Here is a 27,314-nt window from a genome sequence, read left to right as displayed (position 1 = left end):
ATTGTTTGTGCATAACACCCAGTGCTCCATGCAGAACGTGCCCTCCTCAATACCCATCACCAGGCTAACCCATCCTCCCACCCCCCTCCCCTCCAGAACCCTCAGTTTGTTTTTCAGAGTCCATCGTCTCTCATGGTTCTTCTCCCCCTCCGATTTCCCCCCCTTCATTCTTCCCCTCCTGCTACATTCTTATGTTAATCATTCTTTATCACTTTTTTCCTGGAAGACAGTGTGCCTTTCCAAGCTGTGTTTTAGGCAGTTTTTAATCTCTTTTTACATATTTTATTTCTGAACACTTTTTCTGTTTCTCATGGGTTGGAACCTCTACTTGAAGAATCCAGGTAACTTTAGTTATCAGATTCTTTTTTTTTTTTTTTTTAAAGATTTTATTTATTTATTTGACAGAGAGATAGACAGAAGAGCACAAGCAGAGGGAGTGGCAGAGGGAGAGGGAGAGGGAGAAGCAGGCTCTGCACTGAGCAGGGAACCTGATGCGGGACTCGATCCCAGGACCCTGAGATCATGACCTGAGCCGAAGGCAGACGCTTAACCATCTGAGCCACCCAGGCGCCCAGTATCAGATTCTTTAGATTCTCTCTCATTTTGTCTCTAAAAACTGCCATTTTAAAAAGTCCATTTTGGGGGCATCTGGGTGGCTCAGTCGGTTAAGTGTCTGACTCTTGATTTTGGCTCAGGTCATGATCTCAGGGTTGTGAGATCGAGTCCCAAGTCCTGCTCCACACTCAGTGCAGAGTCTGCTTGAGATTCTCTCCCTCTCCTTCTGCCCCTTTCCGCGCTCATGCTCTCTCTCTCTCAAATAAATAAATAAATCTTTAAAAAAATAAAAACTAAAAAATTAAAAAGTCCGTTTTGGAGAGGTGTGATTTACATACAGCAAACTGGGTCTATTTAAAGGATGAGCTTTAAAAGGTGGAAACAGCGCTACGGCCACAGCCTTGGGCGTGATACTGAACACTTCCATCACCCCAGACAGTCCTCTTTGCAGCCTGTCCTTCCCCTCCACCCCTCCGATTGCTCCAGAAGCTTCTCTCTCTCTCTCTCTCTCAGCACTGTCAAGTCCTGCCTGTGTCATCAATCTGATCATCAGCCTTGATTCTTCTGTGTTTTCCAGGTTCTGAATTCCTGATGAGACTTGGAACCATGTCCTTAAGCTTCACAGTTTATATCTTCAGCTCCATAGTTTCCCATTTTATTCTGTCGTTTTATCATCTCGTGTCTAAACTCTCATGGTAGGGAAGTGCTATTCTAAGTTCTGCTGCCGAGCGCAGACGTAGGGAACGTGCTCTGTTTCTCTGGTTGTGTTTTGTGCAGACGTGATGCTTCAGATGTTTTCATGCGGCTCTGTTCCTTTTTTTATCCTTAAACATTTTTTTCTGTGACGGAAAAACAAAACAAGACTCAGAACTGCATGAACACTGTAATATCTTTTGTTTAAACAATAATAGGAGCCCCTGGGTGGCTCAGTCAGTTAAGCATCTGATTTCGGCTCAGGTCGTGTTCTCAGGGTCCTGGGACGAGCCCCGGGTCAGGCTCCCTGCTCACCGGGGAGCCTGCTTCTCCCTCTTCTGCTGCCCCTTACCCTGCTTGTGTTCTCTCTCTCTCTATCAAGTAAACAAATCAAATCTTTAAGAATAAATAAATAAATAAACAATAATAAATTAAAAAAATTTTTTAAATCCACAGAAGAAAATCATGCTAGTTTATGCCTAAAGTTTGAGTTACCATAGCTTTTTTTTTTTCCCCTCTGAAATCACTCATGGCTAATCTGGACAGCTCTCAGATCTGATTTTAAGAGGACCCTTAAAAGGACCTCTGAAAACCAACTTGAAACATCCCAGTTGCCTTAAGAAAGCACTGAACGCAACCACCTTTTGCCCTGTTGGGAAATGAGGTGAGCCCTCTCTGCTGCCCCGTATTCTGTCAGGGTTCTGGATCCCAGGAGACCCAGGAGTCCAGCCTGAATGAAAAAAACCTACTTCTCATTAAAGCAAAATCCCAAATTTTAAGTTTTTATTTCTAAGGAAAAAGGAGAGGAGAAAAGTAGTGACCATAAAAGCACAGTACACACAAGGTTAGAAAATTCAAACCTTTCAAGCTACAGATAAGAAGTGGAAGCCCCCCCTTTACACTCTAGACCCTGACATGTGGAATCGCTTCCAGAAAAGAGGAATCATACAGGAAATCAACATATGTAGACGTATGTGTTATAGATATACAATTATATAATATATACACTACATATGCATATGTATACCTGTGTGTATTTAGACAAAAGATCATAGTATATGAACTACCCCATACTTACTTCATTTAACTGTCTCTAAGAGGAGCTATTCCTGCTCAATTAATATAGACCCACACCCTTAAAAAAATACTTTATTTTAGAGAGAGAGAGAGAGTGGAGAGAGAGCACAAGCAGGCTTGTAGGGACAGAGGGAGAGGGAGAGAGAGAATCTCAAGCAGACTCCCTGTTGAGTGTGGAGCCCAATGCAGGCCTTGATCTCACGACCCTGAGATCATGACCTGAGCTGAGACCAAGAGTCAGACGCTCAACCGACTAAGCCATCCAGGTGCCCCATACCCACCTCCTTCTTTTAATTGACCTCATATTATTACATTGTATGGATTCCTTGTCTTAAATTTTTTTTAAAGATTTATTTATTTATTTTAGGGGAAGGGCAGAGGGAGAGGGAGAATCTTAAGCAGGCTCCACACCCCGCACAGAGCCCAGCTCGGGGCTTGATCCCACAACCCTGAGATCATGACCTGAGCTGAAATCAAGAGTTGGATGCTTTCTAGTCTACTGGGGAAAACATCAAGGGAAGAAAAGAGCATTGTGCAAATATTATTTCAGTAACTCCTCCATCCTGGGAAGTCGGGCAAGCCCCCTCCTGGCCTAGGAGGGCTAAGAGAGGGGGGAGAGAAGGAGTTTTCTGCTAACAGTTTTCAACACAATAAACAAAATTTGGGGGGTTTACTGGTAGTTCTTTCCTGGGCTCATGCATAGCAATGGTGTTTCATTCTGCTGAGTGGAATGTACTGTTTTGGACAACTGTGATGATGTCTTGTCCGTGGAGAGAAGGTTGGAGGACTCGGAGAGACCCTTATTATCCTATCTTTCTGAGATTTTGAACATTAAGCCTTGGAACTACATCTTAATCATTTTCTGAAGTGACTTAGTACATTACCCTGTGCATAGGGGTCTGTGTCCATGTAAGCGTAGGAAATGATGCACACCATATTCCCTCATAGCATTCCTGGTATGCGTTCATATATCATAGTCTTCGGGAGAGTTTTGCAGTAAATTAACCCATTTAACGGGACTGCACCCACAGTTCCCCAGACTTATTCTATTACTGAGCTCTTCCTTGTCTAGCGCTTGGGAGTGTCTCATTATGTAAGTGTTGCTTCAGGATATCTTAAATACCTGTGTCCCTCCTGAATCTATGCTTTTAAATTCAGGGCAGGAATCAGCAAACATCTTCTGCAAAGGCCCGGACATTAAATATTTTAGGCTTTGCTGGCCAAACAGTCTCTGTTGCAGATACCCAGCCCCGCCATGTAACACAAAAGCAAGCAGAATTTGTGCCATTCACAAAAATGTTATCCTTCTTTCCCACCCCACGCCATCCATTTAAAACCATCAAAATCATTCTTAGCTAGTAGGCTGTAGGTGGACAACCTCTGATTCAGTGGATAATAATTCAGGATCAGAAATAAACACTTTATTCAGCTAGATTGTGGAATACCTAAGGTATTTTCAAGAAGATGTTCAGTGTATTTATGTAAATAGAAAAGAATACGTAAGCTTCATCTACTCTGCCGAAAACATTTGTTGTTCTGTAGCTTAGCTCCTAAATATTGAGGGTTGAATAAAACCCTGCCAGTTAAGGGATAAGCCTGATAAAGATTAGATGAATAAATATTGGTGAAAAATCTCCATATTATAAAAGAAATCAGATTAGAAATTTTCACTGTGGAATTTCTTTATTACCAAATTTAAAAAAGTCTAATTATATATGTTTTTAAAGATTTATTTATTTGAGAGAGAGAGAGAGAAAGACAGTGTGCCAGGAGGGGCAGAGGGAGAGAGAGAGAGAGAGAAGTAGACTAAGCTAAGTCTGCAGCCAGATGCGGGACTCGATCTCACGACCCTGAGATCATGACCTGAGCTGAAATCAAGAGTCAGACTTAACCAGCTGAGCCACCCAGGCACCTCCTAGTTTTAATGATATTATGCAAAGGTCACAGCACAGAACTTGAGTTATCAAATGGATGCAAACGTTCAGTATATCTCGAGGGAAAATTCTGTTGTTAATAAGATTTGAAAATTTGTTGATGACATAATTGAGCATCAGTAAAAATATGGCATTTCCAATGTTCTGAATTCCCTCTGAATAAATATGTTACTTTTTCGCTTCAGAGAATGCGTGTCACTCCTCTGTGGCCCAGATGTAACGGTTGCGTGTCCCCCTCCCCGCCCCCCTCCCGGTTTCCCATAGGTTCATTCCGGAGCCCTGGTCAGCTTGCAGCACCACGTGTGGGCCGGGCGTCCAGGTCCGAGAGGTGAAGTGTCGCGTGCTCCTCACGTTCACGCAGACGGAGACCGAGCTGCCTGAGGAAGAGTGTGAAGGCCCCGAGCTGCCCACCGAGCGGCCTTGCCTCCTCAAGCCGTGCAGCGAGGGCCCTGCCTCCCGAGAGCTGGACGTCTCTCTCCAGGAGGACAGCAGGATGACTTACCACTGGGAGTACGCTGGGTTCACCCCTTGCACGGCCACATGCTTGGGAGGTACTTGATTCTCGCTCGGGGGACGGTCTCATCTTGTGCTGCTAATGGTTTGAGAAATCGCTAAATCATTCAAGCCAAATACACAAGTTAGAAAAGTCTAAAGGAGATGACATCATTTGGATAACTGAAAACATTGCCATTTCTTTCTTTATTTTCCATTATGATTATTTTCTAGGAAGATAAAGGATAGTGGGATAATATCGTGGCCAAAAAAATTAGTACATTCCTTTGGCCTAAGCATCTGAATAAATGAGATGGGGAAAGAGGCCACTGAGTAATATGGAATAAATAGGAAAACGCAGAACGGGTAAATCGAGGCAGTCTTGCCCATAAATCAGTGTTACAAAGTGAGATTATCTGATGGCACTCTGTCAAGAGTCATCCTCAGATTATAGTCAGGCTCATACCCGCACGTTGGGCCAGAACATACTGACGACTACAGTTTACATGTATACACGTGGAGTCACGTGCATAGGCAGTGGACCTGTTAGGATTAGGAAGTGCTAATATGGTCAGGGGGCCTCAGTAGGGTAGAAGTTGGCCCCAGGATTATTATTAAGCATTCCGGAATCCAAAATGGAGTGGATGAGTAGAGAGCTGGAGTCCAAATAGTCATTCTCCGGGGCTCTCTTTTTTGGAAGGAAATAGAAATAATTGGAAAGCTAGATCTTCTACTGATGTGAAGGGGGCTCATCCGATCAGGAATCCAGGACTCCTCACACCCTACCCATGGACTCCGTGGTTATGGCAAAACTTGGTGACTAAATGTGTGCTGACTTCAGTCCCAGCCAACGGTGGGAAGAATACAAGGAGCTGCTGCCTTAGAAGGCAGTTGGGTCAAGTGCATGCTCCACTCCTCCTGGTGGTCCTGAGCCCAGTACTTGGACCTCCCTATCAGGTCTTGGAGCTCAAGGTCCCGTCACTGTGCCTGAGCCCCTCACCCTTTGTCCCCCAGGCTCTTAAGTAAATTCCCAGTCCTTCCCATCTGGTCTCCAAGACCTGATGGTATTTGTCTTTCTCCTGTCCTAATTCAACCTTGAGACTCACCTGTCGTGACACAGGCACCTGTTCTCTGACATTGCCGGCCTGCAGTTGACCCAGGTGGAGTGACATATGCTTTACCCCAGGCTTCAGCAAAGCAACTGCTGCCTTTCATACGGACTTACGCACCTAGAATTTAAGCAAAGAACCCTTACCTACTCCCGCATTCTCTCTGCTCTCTTACTTGCTTCGCCCTGGTTTTTAGAACCCTACCCAGCTAGCCAGGAATTTAGATTTTCTTATTCCCCAGGACCCTGATTCGCTGCCAGGGCGCATAATCTCAGCCGCACCTGTGCTGGGGCCTGGAACTTCACTCCTGCGCCCTCTGAGTTCAGGACCCTGGACACTGCCCTTGTTGTAGCTTGGAAACCTGCACTTTTTTTTTTTTTAATTAAAATTCAATTAATGGATGGGGTAGCCGGGTGGGTGATGGGTATTAAGGAGGGCACGTGTTGTGTTGAGCACTGGGTGTTATACACAACTAATGAATCGTTGAACACTACATCAAAAACTAATGATGTACTATATGGTGGCTAGCTGAACATAATAAAAATAAATAAATAAAATTCAATTAATTAGCATATATTGTATTATTAGTTTCAGAGGTGGAGTTCAGGGATTCATCAGTTACATATAACACCCAGTGCTCATTCCATCACGGGCCCTCCTTAATGCCCATCCCCCAGTTACCCCATCCCTCCCACTCCCCTCCCCCCTCCAGCAACCCTCAGTTTGTTTCCTAGAGTTAAGAGTCTCTTATGGTTTGTCTCCCTCTCTGATTTCATCTGGTTTTATTTTTCCCTCCCTTCCCCTTTTGACATGCCCTTGGCGATAAGAGAAACTGGTACTTTCTTGATGATTCTGGAGAATCCCTCTAGAGCTAGTTGCTGTGATGAAAAATGGTCCCCTATTCAACGGCGGTTATAGATGTCTGGAACTTTCTTTTACGTTACTGCGAAATGTCAGCTGTTTGTACCACTTCTGAGCTACCGCATTCCTGCAGTTTCACAGAAGCCTGGAGCTTTGTCTTTTATTATGAGAGCAGAAAAAATCCTACTATTGCTCGTACATCCTCAAAAGTGTTAATCTCAAGCTTTTTTTTTTAAAGATTTTTTATTTATTTTAGAGAGGGTGAGAGAGAGATCATGGGAGAGGGAGAGAATCTCAAGCAGACTCTGAACTGAGCACAGAGCCCAGTGCAGACCTTGACCTCACATCCCTAAGATCACGACCTGAGCCAAAATCAAGAGTCAGACACTTAACCAACTGAGCCACCCAGGGTCAAGCTTTTGAATGTTGACTTTAGTAGAATTGCTATTTTGTCTAGTACTCTGTCATCCTTGATTTTAGTTCTTTCTCTGATTGGAAAATTCCACCTCGATTTGGGAAAGCATGCCATGTTGGGTCCTTGGAACTAACAGAGCAGTTGGATTTGCCCAAGGAAAGATGCCCAGGTTAATTCTGAGTCAGTTGGCAGAGCCTAATGGACCTCGTCTTTGAAGCTTGATGTCAAAATATTAGAATCTGCTCTTGTATTGTGTACCAAGGTGGCCCTAGAGTCCGCCTCCAGGATGGCTGAACCCATGGGAATGACTTTCTTTTTCTTTTTTTTTGGTAATAGCTTTATTGAAATGTAATTCACATACCATACAATTTATGTATTTGAACTATACAATTTGGTGGATTTTAGTATATTCACAAAGTTGTACAGCCATCATCACAATCAGTGTTAGAACACTTACCCCCCAAAGAATCCTGTACCCTTAAGCAGTCATTCCCCGTTTTTCCTCAAACCCCCATTTTCCCGACCAGGGGCAGCCCCTGGCAGCCCACTAATCTACTTTCTGTCTATTCTGCCATTTCATATAAATGCAATCACATAATAGGTGGTCCTTTGTCACTGTCTTCTTTCACTTAGTGTAATGTTTCCAGTTGAAGTTCATCCATGGTGTAGCATGAATCAGTACTTCATTCCTTTTTATGATGAATACTATTCCATTGTATAGATATACCCCATTTTATTTATCCATTCATCAGTTGGAAATTTGGATTATTTGCATGTGTTAGGTGTTGTGAAGAGTACTGCTATGATCATTCAGGTACATATTTTTATATGGACATATTTTTTCATTTCTCTTGGGTATCTACCTCAGAGTAGTAGAATGAGTTTTTAATCCATTTAAAACATACAAGTTTTGTGAAACTTGGCTAATTGAGTTTATTCTTATTGGCGTTGTGGCCCTTTGGGTGTGCTGTGAGAAGGGTAACTGCCTTGAACATGTCAGAAGAGCAGTTCACCATTCAGATGGTTGATGAGAAGGTGCCCATTTATTTCCTGACATCCTCTTGTCAATCTGGAACCCATTTTACAAATTTTAACAGAGATCAACTTGGAAATCTTTCAATACCCAGTTAAACAGCAATTTAGCATTGTGAAGGTGTATTATTATATTGTTTAATCCTAGAATAATATCATTTAAATGAACCTTGGATATCCATGAACCCAAATTTTACAGTTAGGGAAACTGAGGCTCAGAGACCGTCATGCAGTCCAAAACAGAAAATAATTCTCATTCTTTAGAGAGGGTTGGTTGAAGTGCATACAATAAGCTCTCTAACTTGGCAAAAAATAATGTTTTTAACTTTGTGGGTTCAAGCTTAAATTTTCCTTTTAAATAGATCACTAAATTCTATAAAACTGAAGGCCTAATGCTTGAAACCAAAATCCTCTATAAAGGCAGGGAACTGCATGTCTGCTCTGTGCTAGACTCCATGGCCCTGGGTTCTGGGCTCAGTATCAGGATATAAAATGAGTAGGACACCACCCTTGACTTGGTGGACCACAGCTTTGGTTATTCACCTTTACTGTCTTGACGGTACTACTTACACACAGGGGTACTTGCCTCTCTGTGATCCATTTTAATATGCTTTTGGAGGCTCAGCCTCTACGAGTCCACTTATGTGTAGTTACGAACGTCGGTTTTAACCCTCACCCTGGTCTGCTGTAACTGAATACCACAGGAAAATAGAACTTCCCCAGGCACCTAGTTATTTCCCCAACATTCCTGTTTCTGATAGAAAAATAATATATACAAATTACAGATTTCTGAAAAGATAAACCTTTGGTCACGTCCTGGTAATCTGTGTACTTGTATCTTCTAATTTATCTTCACATCATACAGAAAATCAAAATAAATCTATTCGTTGTAATGGCTGATACTTGAGAACCTTTCCTAGGTCTGCTTTCATACTGGAGTGGCAACAGAGAATTCTTTTTTAATTCCCGAAAGCATGAAGAATGCAGACACATTGAATTTCCAGCTTCCAGGGGGCACGAGTGTGCAAGTGCGTGTGTGTGCCTGTACGCACAGACATCCTGGAAGATATCCTTACCTTTCCAAGACCCCCTGCTAAGGTTCTGTAATTTACTGCATCCTAAACATTCCTCACCAGTGTTTCTTTGTATTTTATGTTATTTGTTGCACTTACGACCTTTCATTTTTACCTTGGTATTTTCTAGTAGCACAAGCTAGTAGCAGATGCACGGATTTTGAAGCCTGACCGCACTTTGAACCCTAGCTCTTCCGCTCTCTTCACCCTCTTCGGGCCCCTTATATAAGTTTGTAGGGGCTCATTTTTGTAAAATGAGAAGAGCCATCCCTACTTCATGAGGGTCAATGAAAGGATTGAATGTGCTTATTTAACAAGATGATGTAGGAGAAGTGCTTAATCGCAGTGCTTGGCACGCGGTCTATAATAAGTGTTAGTGGGATGATTATTTTATCATAGAATAATAATAGGGCATTCTTCTTATAATGCTCCCATTTTTTCTCTTTTAAAAAAATCTGATTTTCTGAGCCCCTTAAAACATCTACTCATTTTTAAGTCCATTCTTACGAATTCTCTAAGTAAAATAATCATCTATAATTAATGATGGTTTCATTTTTCCCTTTCACATATTTATTTATCTTATGTAAGTTTTATATCTCATTGCATCATCTAGAATCACAAAAACAATAATAAGGAATGTGGGCAATGCCAACCTTGCCTTTGTCCTGACAGTAGCAGGAATCTCTCTGTTGTTTCATTCAAAAACAACATTCTACAAATTTGTTGCATGTTTCTTTGCGGTAGGCACTGGGCTGAGTGACAGTGACTCACACTTGGCGGGGGAAATGCGCCGATCTTATAATCACACACATATATGTAAATCACAGCTGGTTATAGCAAAAGAGATACATGGTGCTCTCAAGGCATATAATAGGAGGAAATTGACCTAGTTAGGGAAGTAAGGGGAAGCTTCCCTAAAAATGGTTACTCTTGAACTTAAATCTGAAAGATGAGGAATTAATTCAGCAAAGGAGGGGCTGGGGGGGTGGTCACAGAGAGAATTCCCAGCAGAAGGAAGAGCAGGTAGAAAGTCCTTGGGTAGCAGGTGCATGGTCCATCTCGCGAATGAAGAAGGCAGGTGCAGCTGGAATACTCAGGAAGATGGTGAGCTGATGCCAGAGAGGAAGGCAGGGGCCGACTAATGCCTTACAGGCAAAGCTGACTTGGTTCTTTATCCCAAGACCCGGGGGGAAGCCATTTAAAGAATCAAAGTGGGAGTTACATGATCAAACTTTTATTTATTTCAAAAAGGTGAGCCCAGCTGTATTGTAAAAAAAAGGGTTTGGAAGGGATAAGAACAGATGTAAGGGAGGACGTCTTAAGAAGTCGTTGTCTCATCCAGGCGAAGGCTGGGCCTTCAGTGGTAAGGATGCTAGAGATGGAGTATAGCAGATGACCCGGAGAAATGTGTAGAAGGTGAAAGTCTACGGGTGGAGGGGGTGAGCGGGAGTGAGGTGGCCAGTCTGAGTCCTGGATTCTATCCTGAGATGATGAGTGTTCCCTGGAGGTCCAGCTGGGCACAAGGAAATCACGAGTTCAGTTCTGGTTGTAATAACTTTAACACGCCTTTGGACTTCCAAATAGAGATGCTAAGTAGGCCATTGCACGTGTGAATCTGAGGCAAAGTGCGAAGATCTAGGCTGGAAATATACATTTATGAATCATCTGTGTATGGAGAGAATTGAAGCCGGGGCATGGATGGATGAGAATCTCCAGGAAGAGAATGGGTGGCCACTGATGACTTGAAGAGTCCATCCATTGGAGTGTTGGATATGGATGTCAGATTTGAAAGGATGGAGGAAGGAGTGACAGGTGACAACACGGAGATGAAAAGAATAGATATTTTTGTGGCAAAATTTGTCTGTGATAAAGAAGACGGAGAGAGGGAAGAGGCTAGAAGGTATTGTGGGTTGTGTGTGTGTGTTGTGTTATTCAGTGACTGAGTGGCTTGGGTACATTTACAAGGAAGTGAGGAAGCTCCAGAATGAAATCAAAAGCTAAAGTAATCAACAGATTTCCTGGGAAGGTGGAAAGGAGTGAAAGCCAACACACAGTGGTAGAGATTGGTCTTCAGCTGTGGAAGAGGCAGCTCCTAATAGAAATAGGCCAGGAAAAGGCCAGTGTGTGTGAGTGATTTGGGGAGTGAATGCAGAGATGTTTGAGGTCACGGTGTAATATTCTCTTCTTATACAGCTGACTACAATATGCTAGCATTGGATTTAGTGACATGTGTGAATGATATTGCTGCATGTGGGCATCTTCCATTTCCCATGGCGGACTCCAAGCATGCCTTCCTACAAAGGGGATAGTGGGACCGAAACCGAGGTCCACCGCAGGATCATGTTAGCATACTCCCCACGGAGATGTGTTCCCGACACGGAAGGTTAGCCATTGCTGTTTTGTTCTCTTCAGATCTCTCCGAGTCATGACAGGCCTCTGGCTGTAATTTCTTCTAACCACTCTTGATATAATTGGTCACTTCCTCTCAGGCTCCAGCAATGTTTATGATGCCCTTCATGCAGCCAAATGGTTTCAACAGTCCTTAATCTTTACCAGCTGTGTCCTCAACTGGTTGCTAAAAAGAACTCACCTATTTGCAGTGCTATAACACTTGCATTTGAACCCCAAGAATGATGCTGTTCCTTGGCACTTCTCCTGACCCAGAGCATATCATGCTTTCCCTCTTTTTCATGACCTGGGAGTTGAGAGTAGCATCCTCTCATTCACAGTGGCTTATCAGCTGAGAGAAAGGAAAATGGATTAACTGTTCTTTTCAATATGCCCCTGGGCTTGTATCTGTAATATAGCATTGTACAAGGCAACACTGTATGAAGTAGATATGGTTGTTTTTTTCTTTTATAGATGTCATTATCAGGGTTATAGTAGTTTTGTAACATGAATTGGAGTTTTCCATACCTTTCAATAGTCTTAAATAGTTTATATCATGGGGCGCCTGGATGGCTCAGTCGGTTAAGCGTCTGACTCTTGATTTAAGCTCAGGTCATGATGTTAGGGTCCTGGGACCAAGCCCTGTGTTGGGCTCTGCTCAGCGGGGAGCCTGCTTCTCTCTTCCCTTCTCCCTCAGCACCCCCCCCACTCGTGCATGCTCTCTCTCTCAAATCAATAAATAACATATTTTAAGAAATAGTTTATATCATGGATATTATCTTTTTAAAAAGTTTGAAAGCACTGGTTCCTGCCCATTCTTGTTTTCCCCTTTTGGGGGCAGGATTTAGGGGAGAGCATCATGGCTGGATCTTTGACATCATTTTCAAGCCCCACCCCTCCTGCTTATTGTTGTATTCAAGATCTTAATTTCCAAGTAATTTTTTTTATTTTTTATTTTTTATTTATTTTTTATTTTTTTTAAAGATTTTATTTATTTATTTGACAGAGAGAGACACAGCGAGAGAGGGAATACAAGCAGGGGAAATGGGAGAGGGAGAAGCAGGCTTCCCGCAGAGCAGGGAGCCCGATGCGGGGCTCGATCCCAGGACCCTGGGATCATGACCTGAGCCGAAGGCAGACGCTTAACGACTGAGCCACCCAGGCGCCCCAATTTCCAAGTAATTTCCCTAATTTAGGTTTTCTTGGAAAAAAAACCCATCCACTTCATGACAGTATTGATATTATTATTACGAGTTGTTCATCTGGTCTTGGGTTGCTTTAAGCCTCTCTCTTCTCTTTTTTTCTGGCCACAAATAATGTGGGATCCATTCACTCTTTCTGACCAAGCAGTTATACAGGGAACGACTTATGGAAAATTCTAATGGTTGGACTTCGGGGTTTAATTGTTTATTATTTGTTTACAGTTGGACTCTGTTGTGGTCAGAGAATGTGACCTGCGTGATTTCTGGCTTTTGGAACTTATTGCAGTTTACTTTATAGACTAATAGAGGATCAGTTTTTGTTAATGTTCCATTGGTGCTCCAAGAGCATATTAATGTCTCTTTCTAGGGCCCAAGGCTCTTCGGTTATTAAATCAACATACTTGTCTTATTCAATTTATTTTTTCCTATTTATTTTACAACTTCATGTATTAAATACTGGACAGAGCACTTTAAAGGCTCTGGCTAGATGTTCTTCATTGCTCCAGGTATTTCTTACTGAGTGTGTGTGTGCGTGTGTGTGTGTGTGTATGAGATGTTATTTGGCATGTTGAATTACTCAGGACTTGCATGCAAGAAACCCAACTCACGCCAACCTTAAACCAACAAAAGGAAATGTGTTAAATGGCTCTGCTTCCCTTTTTTGAGTCCTTGCACCCTCCTCTAATCATTAATTCATTTCTTGATGAAGGCTTTGAATATTATTTCTGCCCCCCAAAAGACCCTCTTATTATGACATTGTAGAAGTCAAATGTGGATTGAGAGATGTTGCCTCATGCTACCAAAGGAATTGATTAGAAAAATTATACTGAAATTTTAACGCATCATTTATTTTATAGCTCCTAAATGCATCACAATTATCACCCAAATTTTGCTAAGTATAAGATGAAGTAAACTTATATTTTTTACTTCTACTTTTGAAGATAAAGGTTTTGTCAAGCCTCTTGAAGTGAAAAGTGTTAAATTGTTCTCATAGGTTGAGTATGTGGGGTGGAAGATATTGTTGTGGCCATCTTTAGAAAATACATTTTACCCCAATAAGTATCCTAAGCCATCTATTAATTTTTTACATTCCTTTGAGTATGCTTACTTTAAGACAGAGAAATTTCTCACGAGTGTTCTAGCACTCCATCCGAATGGTTAAATGAGATCACTTTAGACCTTTAAGACCCACCCACTGTGTCTCCAGAAAACATTCCAGAATAGTCTCTGTGTATATTTTCTACAGAATTTTGATTACAAATTAAAATATATGTGAAAGGTAACTGGATTTTGATGAAAAAGAAATGCAGCCGTGCTAGAACATGAGCATCTGCGCCCCTATGAAGTCCGTAAGGAAGCCTGACATTTGCAAATGGGAACTGGTAATTCAACTTTAGCTGTGTCCCATTGGTATCTCAAATTAGCCAGTATTTATTTAAAAAAAAAAAAAGTTCATGGGAGATCCATGGAGATTGAAGACTGCATCCCACCATGGCCACGGACATAAGAATTCAACTGAAGAAAGCAGGAGAAAATTTAGTGGAAAGAACTGAACATCACCAATGTATATTTTATATATCCTTTTGGCCTATTCTGCATTCTGTAAAATATCATAAAACGGATGAATTGAAACATGGCATTTGGAAAAAGAACCACAGTCTTCTAACATAATGGAACACACATTCTTGCATGAAACTGAATACATTTGCATATTTCAAATAGCAGAGTCAAGTTGATGTTACAATTTTTATGTGATTTTTTTCATCCAGGGTTTGATTTATATTTTGTTCAGTTCTGATTTTCCAATAATTCTTTTTGTCTCAATAGACGAAGAATAGTGGTTGAGACGTGGGCTTTGGGGCCAGACAAAGGAAAGATTAGCCCATGGAAGTGTTCCTATTTGCCCAAGAAGCAGTCCCTGCTTTGGGAAGCTGGTTGACTGTATTGCATTTTGGGATCCCTGCAGGACAAAGACAGAGCTCTGGCTTAGGAGATAGGAAACCTAATTTTTAGTTTTGAATCTACCCCTTTTCTTGCTGTCTTAATTTCTCTCTAAACCTCAGTGTCCTCATTATTCAATTAATAAAATGGAGATGATGGTACCATTCTTCGGACCTCACAAGGTTATGGTGGGCCCAAATGGTACAGTTGAAAGCACTTTGTACATGCCAGGGCCCTCTCCCAATGGGAGGTATTGCTGTTGTTTTTGCTGGCAATGGAAATATTACTAATTATAGTAATAGTGAAGAGCAACTCACACCATAATGAAAATCTTAATGAGGGTTCCACATCAAAGTTAACACATGTGCGGTGACATAGAAAAAATGTTATTCTTTAGCAGCTGATAGGAAAATTCCTCTTGGGAAACTATGGTATATGTTTGGGAGGAACACTTTGATGGTTCAGCTGAGGGGACTTTGAGTGCATTTGGAATGTAGGTACACCTGAAAGTAGATGGGGAGTCGGGGTGCTTTTTCGTGTTTCAATGTGAGTGTATTTGGGCGGGGAGGGCAGTGGGGAGAATATTAAAAACAGGAAGACTTTGAAAAATGCAAAGCGGTTTGCTCCCATGTGCACCCTGAAATCAGCCTGTGGCCAAGCAGTAGAGTCAAAGGGCAGTGGCTAAAGAAGTCCCAAGACCCTATTCTTTCCCCCACAGTAAGTTATTCTAAGTCATTTGCATTTTTTTCCTCTCTCCAACCTCCAGGCCATCAAGAAGCCATAGCAGTGTGCTTGCACACCCAGACCCAGCAGACAGTCAGTGATACCCTGTGTGATATGGTCCACCGTCCTCCGGCAATGAGCCAGGCTTGCAACACGGAGCCCTGCCCACCCAGGTACGTGCCGTCCCGCGCTCGCAGGACGCTGTGTCGAATGGTAGCACCCTCTCCTGCAGAGAGGCCCACATGTGCATAAAGCCTTGTGCTTCTACCCAAGGTAACCCACCTGGCTTAGGTCGGCGTTCTCTCTTCTCCATTCACATTATGCTCCAGCCAGATTCCTGCTGGGTGCATAGAAACTGCGTGTTGGGAAGGAATCCCCTTTACCCTGGCTCTTGTGAATGAACATCAGCTGGTCTGTGCTTGCAGAACCACGGGGTCTGCAGTTCTGTTCTCTTTCTCCTATCTCCTCAAGGGCCCTTCTTTGCCTCAGGCCACATCAGAGAGCACAGGATCTGAGGTAGAGTTAGCACGAGTACGCAGTTGGTGCTCAGTCCATACTTGTTGAATGATTGAGCGGATCTCCTACTTGTGACCTCCACACCGTGCATTATCACCCTTACTACTGACTTGCCTTAGGTCTCAGACTGGGGTGCAGTGTTACGGGCCCGCATGAATAGATGAGGCCGACTTATTTTTGGTCTTCTTGGTCTGAAAGGTTGACCCTAAAAGTTAATCAGCTTCCTTGCTTAAGTCCTTTTAAGATCCTGGGGAATTTTTTTTTTTTAGATTTTATTTATTTGACAGAGAGAGACACAGCGAGAGAGGGAACACAAGCAGGGGGAGTGGGAGAGGGAGAAGCAGGCTCCCCGCCAAGCAGGGAGCCCGATGCGGGGCTCGATCCCAGGACCCTGGGATCATGACCTGAGCCGAAGACAGACGATTAACGACTGAGCCGCCCAGGCACCCCTAGGACAGGTGTATTTTATGTTTATTCAGGAAATAAGTTTGGTTCTGGAATTCTCTCGACCCTTCTGATTTTGATTCCGTGAAATGTGTTGGCCGTGATGTAAAAAGTCCTGCCCTGGTGGTCTGAGGGAGGTGGGGTGGGTATGGAATAAGCTCATCCACCCTCGGAATCCACCCTCCCCGTCCTGCAGATGGGCCCTTTTCTTCCGAGTCTGCTTCTCCAACCGGCACAGCCTCTGATGGAGACCGGCTCCAATGTGCGCTTCACCTTGGTGAGGGCACCCCTCCAGTGAGGCAGGCACAGTGTTTTATATCCGCGACCATATTGCTGACTTCAGTTATAGGCTCAGGAAATCCCAGGGACTTCTTGACTTGCGTTGGAGCCACCTTGCTGGGCTCCGCTGAGAAGCAGGTAGGACCTCGGCCCAGGAACAGCACAGGGAAATCTGCTTCCCTCCCTGCCCCGCCCCCCACACATGCTCACTGCATTCCAGAATGATCCAAGATTACAGAAGAGACATACAGGAGGGGTTTTTAGGGAGGTCTGATCTAACCTCGGCTTAGGCTGCCCGCTTTGTCAAGTGTGTCCAGAACTTTCCAAAAGCATCAGTCGTACGGGTGCAATGCTGAGTGTACAGCTACTTGGTGTGTCCCTTTTATCTTTGGAGAAATGGCACTTCTGTTAAGTGTACAAGCAAGCCCTCGTAATCTAAATACTTATCTGGGTTTCTCAGTTGTTTCTTATTCTAACACTAGAACCACTGACTCAGATATTTTTGGAAAAGCCAGGGTTTCTGTTTTTCTTCCCTGACACACCCTGCCCTTGAGGCTTTGTAGATGGGAGCAGATGGCGACCTGTCTGAACCGGGGTGAGGGACAAGGGGAAACACAGCGACGGGAAACATAGTTTACTCTCCCAACATGTTTTCCCATGAAGTTGGAATCATGCACCACCTCCCCTTTCTCAACACCAGCCGGCACTCTCTTTCTGGAAAGAGGACTATAAACGGAATGGTTTGGAATTTATTCAAACTCTAAATGGTGACTGCAGTTTGGCTAAGCATGTAGTTCTGTAGCCATAAACAAGGAGAAGTGAAAAGAAGAAACTGTCACCCCTAAATTGGGAGCGTGCTTTATTTCTAGTTTCAAATCTTATTCCCTATCAACAGAAAGCTAGTCTTCACCCAGTTGTGTCTTTTCTTTCTAGCCCAAGTCATTGACAAATGAGGACATGGGCACAAGTGGCCAATTAAACGGAAAATGGACCAGGTGCCAACACAAAGTGTGCTCCAAGTGAGAGGAATTTGCCCAGCAGGGGACTGAGGGGGCCGAGGACGGTGGAGAAACTCGGCTTTGCTTTTGCAAAAACAAGCCTGTTCTGATCTAGCTCTGAAAGTGAAGATAGCCGTAGTGGGTCATCATATAATTTTTTCGGAAAAAAAAAGAGAGAGAGAGAAAATACAAAACAATCCATTCTTTCTTCACTCCAAGAATGAGCACACCCAGTCGCCATTACCACCTACATTATGTTCAGTGTAAGGTAAATAACTCGATTTCATCATTTTTAGTTTAATTTTTTAAGGCATTCTTTTTTTTTTTTTTAAGATTATATTTATTTATTTGAGAGAGAGAATGAGAGAGAGAACACGAGAGGGGGGAGGGCCAGAGGGAGAAGCAGACTCTCTGCTGAGCAGGGAGCCTGATGCGGAACTCCATCCTGGGACTCCAGGATCACGACCTGAGCAGAAGGCAGTTGCTTAACCAACTGAGCCACCCAGGCGCCCTTTAATTTTTTAAGATGAAGTCCAAATCATACATTTCTCCACTATTTATTCTATTCATAATAGAATCTGAGTCCCTTCTTCGAGTGGCTTTGCATTGTGGCTTTTTCTGGTTTCATTTCTCTTCTGATGACATGGACGTGATTCGTGATGCTTTGTCTCTCAACCTCTTAACAATGTGCCCCAGCCATTCCTAACTGCTGCTACCTTAATGCAGAGGTATTTTGCATGAACTGTTTCGACAGTTGCTAAATAAACGCCCACCCCTTGTGTTTCCTTGCTCTGATCCATATGCATAGGTATGACCTTCAGAGAGCTTTCTAAATTGCGGTGACTATGTGAAGCTCCCACATAAAGCCTTCCAGTAACTTTCCTTACCTGTGGATCACGATCCATGTTCTTTACTTTAGCACGTGTGTGAGTTTCCTGGGCCTGCTGTCACAAAGTACCATAGACCAGGTGGCTTAAACAATAGAAGTTTATTGTCTCTGTTCTGGAGGCTGGAAGTCTGAGGTCAAGGGGCGGGGAAGGGTTGGCTCCTTCTGAGACTGGGAGCGAGAACCCGGTGCAGGTCTCTTTCCCAGCTGTTGGTAGCGTTCCATGGCTTGTGGATGCTGTTCTCCCAATGTTTGCATGTTGTCTTCCTTCTGTTCATCCCTTTGTCCAAATGTTCCCTTTTTGTAAGGATACCACTTATATTGGATTGGGGCCCTTTCTAATGACCTCATCTAAATTGATCATCTGCAAAGACTCTGTTTCCAAATAAGATCACATTTATAGGTACTAGGAGTCAGGGCTTCAACAATTTTTGTGGGGAAATAGTTCAGACTGTAACAGCCTATAAAGTCCTTTGTGACCCTGCTTTTAGGTTCCTGAACCACATCTCCTGTCACTACGACCCTCAGCACGGGCACATGCACACGCACATGCATGCACCTGCATGCACGCACGTGCCGTGAGGAACGTGCCCTGCAGCCACGGTAAATTTTCACTGTGACCCACTCTCATGTTCGTTCATGCCTTTGGGACTTTGCACATACCATGCCTGCTGTCTGGAGCCCTTTTCCACCATAAAACAAGTTAAATCTCTCCCGAGATCACTTCTTAAGAAGCGATCACTTCTTACTGGTATAATGAAGTCCAACAGAATGTGAAATAGGACCCTATGCTGAGACCCTTGATAGAGGGGAACTCTTTGTAGTTGAGAGAGGACTGGAGTGGGTCAGGGGCATGGGGTGGTGCCCCAGCTCTGACCCCTCCAGGAATTTCAGGCAGGTGCCTTAGTCCTCTGGGTCTCTTCATCTGAGTAATGACGGAAAATGCTGGACTTTGTGGCCAGCAAGTTCCTAACAACTCCAACCTTTTGCTGTTTAAGCGTGCTCTCAAGGGTGCATTTTTTACTCACGTCTTCAGAACTATGCCCAGTCTTTCTGCGGGGATCCTCCTGTCTACTCATGAGTAGTTACAAATGCTCAGGGTCATTTCAGTTCTGAGAACAACAGCCTTCCCTTGACCTGCCCAGGAGGCCATGGCAGGGTTGAGTTCAGTCTGCAGTGCTGCTCTTCCTTTGCTCACCAAACCGGAGCAAGATTTAGGAGCAAGTCTGAACCCTGTTTCTTAAGGCTGCTGAGGGAAGCGTGCTGACCTGTCCCGGGTGCAGCAGCATCCCTGTCCCCTCATCGCTGGGCCTCAGCAAGAATGATTGCACGTTATCATCTCCAACACTGTCCTGCCCACAGAGCTTCCTTCCAAGCTAGGAATAATAGAGCATGCACTATGTCTTGGCCACTTTGCAAAATTAAGAGTCTGTTTTTATGTGAAGGGAAATACTCTTCCTCGTTTCAAAATTGCAAATTTAATAAACTCTTCGAAGGTTGAGAGTGATATTGGAAAAAACCCAGCCGAGACAAAGGGTTGGTGCCAAAGTAAAGGTAAGTTTACAAAAATGTTTTAGGTTCTAGAAACCAGTGGTGTAGGAATAACAGGGACAGGGTGTTGCATAATAGTTTCCACACAAATATTTACTGACTCCAAGGGCAATAGCAGTAAAATATCACCCCAGGGTGAAACTTACCACTGAGATTGGGTTGGACAGTCAGTTGATCTTTATTTACCCAAAGGCAAATGCATTTGATGTATTAGCCTGGACTCTCCAAGGTGGGGTGTTGTATGTTTATTTGCTCTTATGGGGTTACTCCCCCCTGGTCTATGCTATAACTGCTGAGTGTCTGCTATTTATGGAGTTTGCTTTTTCCAGGAGAGAGCCAGCAGCTTGTAGAAACATGCAGGGTTACATAATGGCCCCACTCGTCTGAGGAGAGCTTTCTTCTCTGACAGTAGTCAGCACTGCTAGGGAGGGAAGTCAGAAAGCAAGAGGCAAGAGTGATGTGTTTCTCTACCTACTTATTACCCAGTTCTTGAATTTTAAAAAATTCTGTAGTCTTTTGTCTGTTAAGAAGAAACAGTTCCCCATTTCTTGAATAACAGTGGTTCCATTTCCAGTCCCTTGTGCCTCTGATGGATTCTTCTAGCTGTATACTTTCTTGAAAGATGACTATCCAGAAGTCACTCCAAATAAGTTATATATTTAAGCTGAATTGATAGTGAAACAGCATCCTTTTAATTATTTATCCATATAGCTCGATTATCATCAAAATATGATGTATATTTCTACTGTTGGTGATTTCCCTCACCTCAAAAGCTACTGGAAACTTAGATATAACCAGTTACAATCTAACTAATTAGTAGGCTTCCAGTTAAGCTGGTGTTTTAATTTTACATTCTGTTCCAAATACAGATCAATGATAGATGCAGTATAAGAGCAGGGGAATTAAAACAGCTTACCCAAGGCAATATCATGAAAAGAACTATCTGGGCCAGGAAAGGAAAGGAAGTGTGAAGTGGTGAGTGGAAACAGACCTGTGGTTCTCGTGGACTTGGGGCCCCAAAGCAGTCAGGGCACATGAGAGTTCAGTTCCGTAGAGAGTAGGCCTGAACATCGTCCTTTTGACTGCTTAGAGAGGACCCACATTCATTGCTTCTTGGAATGGAAGCAGGAAAAAGCTGCTGCTGATCACAACCTGAAGCCATTGTATAGATGAGCCTACTTGCCTGGGGAGATAGAGGACAGACACAACGATACGGCCCCAAATTACATGTTGGCTCAGTGACTGGATCGTCAGTGTCCGTAGAGTGCTTTTGTGCCATGCTGTCCATATGAGACTTGGTTCTGGACTGGAGACACTGGAGGGTTAAGAGTCAGAGAAAAGGACAAAGGGAAGTGGGGAGAGAGAAACCAAATTGAGCCTGCAAAATGAAACTCCAAAGCACATGAAGAAACCTAATACTAATGAAGATAGTCAACAGAGTCAGTGGTTGAAAGTTGAATTCACTCCAGATGAAATAAAAATACAAGAACAGTCTGAAAAAAGACTGTGTTACTAAGATCGTTGGTGATATAAATTGGTAAATAATATCCATGTAAAGAACTGGAAATTATGAAATAGACAGAGGCAGAAATATAGTCACAATAGGTGAGTCTTAAAAAGAACCAATTATACAACTTAGAAATTTTAAAAGCCACTGAAAAATAAGTAAGTTACAGACAATTGAAGAAAGAATTGTTACCGTGAAGGTAGTGCTGAGGAAGTCAAAAGAATGAAAGCACAGAAAGTTGAAGATTTGGGGAAAAGAGAAGAAATGTAAGAAATATGGAGGTAATGGCAGAGAAACAAGATATTAAATGAATTGTTTACTAAAACTTAAAAAAATGTCTACTCCTAGTATCAAGAAAAATAAATGAAAATAAATCCCACTTAGATACATAATAACAAAACTGCAGAAAGTCAGAGATGATAAGAAAATCCTAAGAGCTACAAGACCTGAAAGACATATCAACTACTAACAACTTTTTAACAACTGAAGTTCCCAAAAAGCAAAGAAATATCATCTTTAGAGTACTACAGGGAAATCATGATCAACCTAGAGCTAAACTTGCTAAAATATTATTTTGAGTATGTGAATGTGAATGTCCATTTTTAGCCAAGTGGTGGACTAGATATACTGAAGGCCCTTCTACTAAAAGATTCTAAAATACTGAGTAAAATATGTATAAAACAACTTGAAATGTAAAACTAAGCTTGTTAGAAAGTAAGATAAATCCTCAGAAGTAAGAGAAAGAAAGAAAGAGAAAAGGAAGGAAGGAAGGAAGAGCTATAGAATGAATCTAGCATGGTAAACTTGTATTAAAGTTAGTGCTTCCATGGGGGACATTTGGCAATCCCACTAATCTAGACCTTTGGCTTTAACAGTTTTTTTCTGGAAACAGACAAGTCCTTGGATCTCCAGGAAATAAGGAATGGAATGGAGATTCCCATATGAAGCCAGGATCTACCTCAGTGAAAAGACAAATTGGAAAAAAATCCACCCCAAAAAAGCAGATCTCAAGGAAATTTATCTGTCTTGGCTTTGCCTCTGAGTGGAAGGAATTAAAAAAGCCTCCCCTGCATTATGCTAACTGAAAGAAGCCAGACACAGAAAAATGCTGTGTGATCTCACTTATATGTGGACTCTAAAGTAGTCAAATTTACAGGAGCAGAGAGTAGAATGATGGCTGCTAGGGGCTGGGAGGAGGGGAAATGAGAGGTGATGGTCAAAGGGTGCAACGTTACAGTTTTAGAAGGTGAGTGAGTTCTGGAGATCTACTGTATAGCAAAATGCTTATAGCTAACAATACTGTGTTTTTGTGTACTTCAAATTTGGTAAGAGGGTAGATCTTATGTTAGGTGTTCTTACCACACCCAGAATAATAATAATGATAACGATGATGATGCTAAAGAATAAGAATAGGGATGGAGGGAGACTTTGGGAGAGAATGGAGGTGTTTATGGCCTTGATGATGTGGATGGTTTCACAGGTGTACTTATTCCCAAACTCATTGAGTTGTACACATTTAATATATACAACTGTTTACGTATCAGTCATACCTCAATAAAAAAAGACTCCTCTGAGAATTTAAAAACCACAGATAGCCCCTTATGTAGGAATGAGGTTCATATTCACTCTGACAATGTGATCTGAAAAATTAATTCACATTGCTCTTGACAAGAGTTAACGCACACCCTTTGTGGAAGAATGTGTCTTCTCCTCCAAACTTAAAATTCCCACAAAGACCTAATTAGTGATCTCACAACAAAAAAAAAAAATTAAAAAAAAATTCATGAAGAAACAATGTGTGAGAATCAGTGGGGGAGAAAACCCAAATCAGATATCCAGGGCCTCAGATATTGGAATTATCAGGTACAAATATAAAGTAAGTTTATTTAAAATATTTAAAGATATAAGATAGGAAATTGAAAATCTAACCTAGGAATAACAAACTATCAAAAATACCTGGAAGATTATTTTTTTAATGAACCAACTATGAGGTTGTACTATATGAAATTTCCAATTTTATCAATCAAAAAGGTCCCATATTGGCAATTTCATATGGTTTAACCATATGGTTCTAATAATAGAATATCTGGAAGTTAAAAAAATAATCATCGAAACTTCAAAGTTATGGACTGGGGTAAACAGGTGAACTGGAAGAGAGATCTGAAGAAATTATCCAGAATAAAGCACAGAGAGCAAATGAGGTGTGTAAAATACACACTAGAGGTAAGAGAGACAGAGGAAATATTGACAGGGTGTAAAATATATCTAAATGGAGCTGAAGAAAAAAAAACAGAGGTAATATTCAAAGAGATGACTGAGAATATTTCATAATTAATGAAAAATATGAATCCTAAGAATCTGGAGCCACAACAAATCCCAAGCAGGAAAAATAAAAAGAAATAAACACTTAAACACATGATAGTTGAGTCTGAGAACTCCAAAGGCAAAGAAAATATCTCAAAAACAACCAGAGAGTAAAGATCTACAAGAGGAAAAATAGCCACAAAATTAAGAGTTTTCTTCTCATTGGCAATAAGGAATATTATCTTGAAATCGTTAAAAGGAAATAACTGTCAGCCTAGTATTACATACTTAGTGAAACAGGATATTTTCAGATTGCAGTAGTATATACATATATACATATTATATAAATATATAAATATACATATTATATATGTAAATTACTTACAAAAGAGCTTAGAACATAGTAAGTAATAAAAAAATGTTAACTACTATTGTGTTAGACATTCTAGGTGAACAAAACCAGGAGACTTTACTATCAGCAAACTCTTACTAAAGATAATTTTTAAAAGAGCATATTCATTAAGCAGGAAACTGATCCTAGAAGAAAGATACAAGAATGTAAGAATGAATGATGAGCAAAGTACATTGTAAAGATACTTAATCTAAAAGAAAGTCACTGACTGTAAATCAATAATGATATCGGATTTATGGGTGTGAAAAAAGAAATAAATATCGGACAACAAAGCCTGGTAAAGTTTGGGGGGAGGGTGGTGATTAGAGTCTTTAAGCCCCTTAGATTATTTGTGAAATGGAAATTATTTTGATTAACTGTAGAGCTACTAATGAAATAGGTCCTTTAAGAATGCAAGCTGGTGCAGCCAATCTGGAAAACAATATGGAGGTTCCTCAAGAAGTTGAAAATAGAGCTACCCTACGACCCAGCAATTGCACTACTCGGTATTTACCCCAAAGATACAAATGTAGTGATCCGAAGGGGCACCTGAACCCCAATGTTGGAGCACATAAGTCCAAGAGCTTCCCAAGAAAACTGGGGATTAAATTTTTTGCTCTTGAATATCTGGAAGTGTTTTATTCCACTTTAATATTTTGTCTTGTATAGATTTCAAGGTTCCATATCATTTACCCCCCAAAAAGTATTTTTAAAGTATTGCTCCATTCACCGAATTCTAACTTTCAGTGCTATTGTTGAGAATTACTTTGCCACCTAGATCCCTCATCCTCTATACAAACCTGTTTTGTTCCCTCTGGAAGACAATGGAACAACGTTATATGCTTTGGTTTAGTTCATTTTTATCTTTCGTGTTGGGAAATAGGGAGGGGCTTTAAAATCTGAACACTTCTTTCCATTTTGGGAAATTTTCTTGAGTTACTCTTTTCTTCTGCTTTTTAAATGAACCTCCCATTGTATAATGTTTGACATTCTGAACTGGCCCTATTTTGCATTTCTTTTATTTCTACTTTTTGAGACTTTTCTTTACTTCTGTTTTTCAACTGATTGGTTATATTTTTATTTAATCATTTTTAATTTACAAGAGTCTTTTTTGGTTCTCTGTAGGTTCCTAGTACCTTTCTTAATAACGTCCTGTTTTCATTTCATGAATACAATACCTTCTGTTTCTTGAGAATATGAATTATGAATTTCTTTTATTTTATATTAGTTTTGTTCTATTCTCTTCAGTACCTTGCATTGTGTCTGTTTTCTCCCATATGCCTGTTTTTGTTTCTTTTTTTCTTAGATGTTTTCATTAAATATTTTATGTTCCTTGACTATCTGCTCGTTTAAGAATAGTGTACCCAAAAGCAGACTGGAAGCCCTGTGTATATGGACAGAATTTGTTGAGTGGTAGGTTTCACTCTAGAGTGATCTGGATGGGCTGTTCACAGGGAGACCTCCTGAATTTGTTTTTTGCTCTCAAGCTAGTTAACATTTCTGGTGAGGAATTCTCCAACCTTTTGTTTGAGAGTGGGAAAGGGATACAAGTCTGATTGGAAGTGTTTTCTCTGAGCCAAGTCAGGGAAGAAGTCTGGCGGTCTCACCTGACAATACATAGACCCTCACTTAATCCCCATTCCTAGTACAGTCTCCCACTTTTTGCTATTCCTTAAGTCCTTAAGTAACCCTTCAATTTTCTGCTGGGTGTGGGAGAATAAATCTCCTGCATGCCTAAGAGACACAAAAGGATTTCAGGTTAATATAGACTTTCAGTGAATCTATTTTGACTTCAGCTACACCCCACTTTTAGAAATATGTTGTGTCTGATTGTTTCATGGCTTCTTGCTTTTGGACTTTCCCAACTCCCAGCTTAGTTTTCAGATTTCTCCAGGCTGCTAAGTTAAACATCACTTTCCATCTTTTCTCCAGCTTATAAAATCAACTGCATCTCTCACAGTCTCTTTGTCTTTGTGGTTATATGCCTTTGTTTAATACCACCTTTATCCCTTTACTGTCTTTTTATTGGGTATTTTTTAGGGGAGGGTGGATGGAAGGGAACAGAAGTAAGCACATGCAACCAATCTGCTATTTCCTGGATCACTATTAGTCCCTAAGAATAAAAAACCCCCACATAGTTATGTTAAAGATTTTTTCAGACATTATGAAGATAATGTGAGTATTATATTAAAACCAAATGTGGGAAATAGAACATGCTATACAAGTAGTGCTGTTGTTATTTCTATTTCTTTAGGGGGGAATTCTCTCATTTGTTGTGTGTTTGCTATCTTCATGTCATTAATTTTTTTTTTCTCTCCTTGGACCTTTTGGTTTGCAAGCTTATATTGAATGGGAGTTATATGTTCCTATCTGGGGGTTTTCTGCTTACTTGAATGAATACCTCTCCCCAAGATCCTCAAATCAGAACCAGGTTTCATATTATTTCCTTTAGGTTCTCCTCCCAGGTGAAATATTGCAGAACCCCTCCCAGAATATTATATGATAGCTTGGCTCAATAAGTAGGCTCAAGAGATGCCTGGGTGGCTCAGTCAGTTAAGAGTCTGACTCTTGGTTTCCTCTCAGGTCATGATCTCAGGGTCATGAGATTGAGCTCTGCATTGGACTCTGTGCTCACCGCAGAGTCTGCTTGAGATTATCTCTCCCTCTCCCTATGCCCCTCCCCCTGCTCTCTCTCTCTCTAAAATAAATTAATAAATAAATAAATCCTTAAAAATATTAAGCAGGCTCCAGGTTATCTCCATTCTTTTATTTTATCCCAGGCAGCTGATCAATTCCAACCATACACACAGGCTAATTTTTCTAGCCTTCAATTATGGGTCAGGGAGTCTTGCCCTACTGTGTTTCTAGAAGTGACTCCCTCACTGTGTTTCAGTCACCCCCCTCACTGTGGTGCTCTTTAATTTCCCCATACAAATTGAACTC

At 41.7% G+C, this 27,314-nt stretch overlaps 1 protein-coding gene across 3 annotated transcripts in view; it reads left to right on the top strand.

Moving 5' to 3' along the window:
* The window catches only part of ADAMTSL3 (ADAMTS like 3), a 344,500-nt gene that overhangs the window by 226,855 nt on the left and 90,331 nt on the right, over positions 1 to 27,314 (top strand). For all 3 annotated transcript variants that reach the window (XM_036072905.2, XM_036072904.2, XM_078078809.1), the window contains 2 exons: positions 4,524 to 4,810; positions 15,539 to 15,668. In XM_036072905.2, the coding sequence (XP_035928798.2) occupies positions 4,524 to 4,810; positions 15,539 to 15,668 (417 nt within the window). The remainder of the gene's footprint in view (positions 1 to 4,523; positions 4,811 to 15,538; positions 15,669 to 27,314) is intronic.

This window comes from Halichoerus grypus, chromosome 8 (assembly GCF_964656455.1).
Source record: "Halichoerus grypus chromosome 8, mHalGry1.hap1.1, whole genome shotgun sequence".
NCBI lineage: Eukaryota > Metazoa > Chordata > Mammalia > Carnivora > Phocidae > Halichoerus > Halichoerus grypus.
This window is presented reverse-complemented; position numbering and strand designations above follow the sequence as displayed.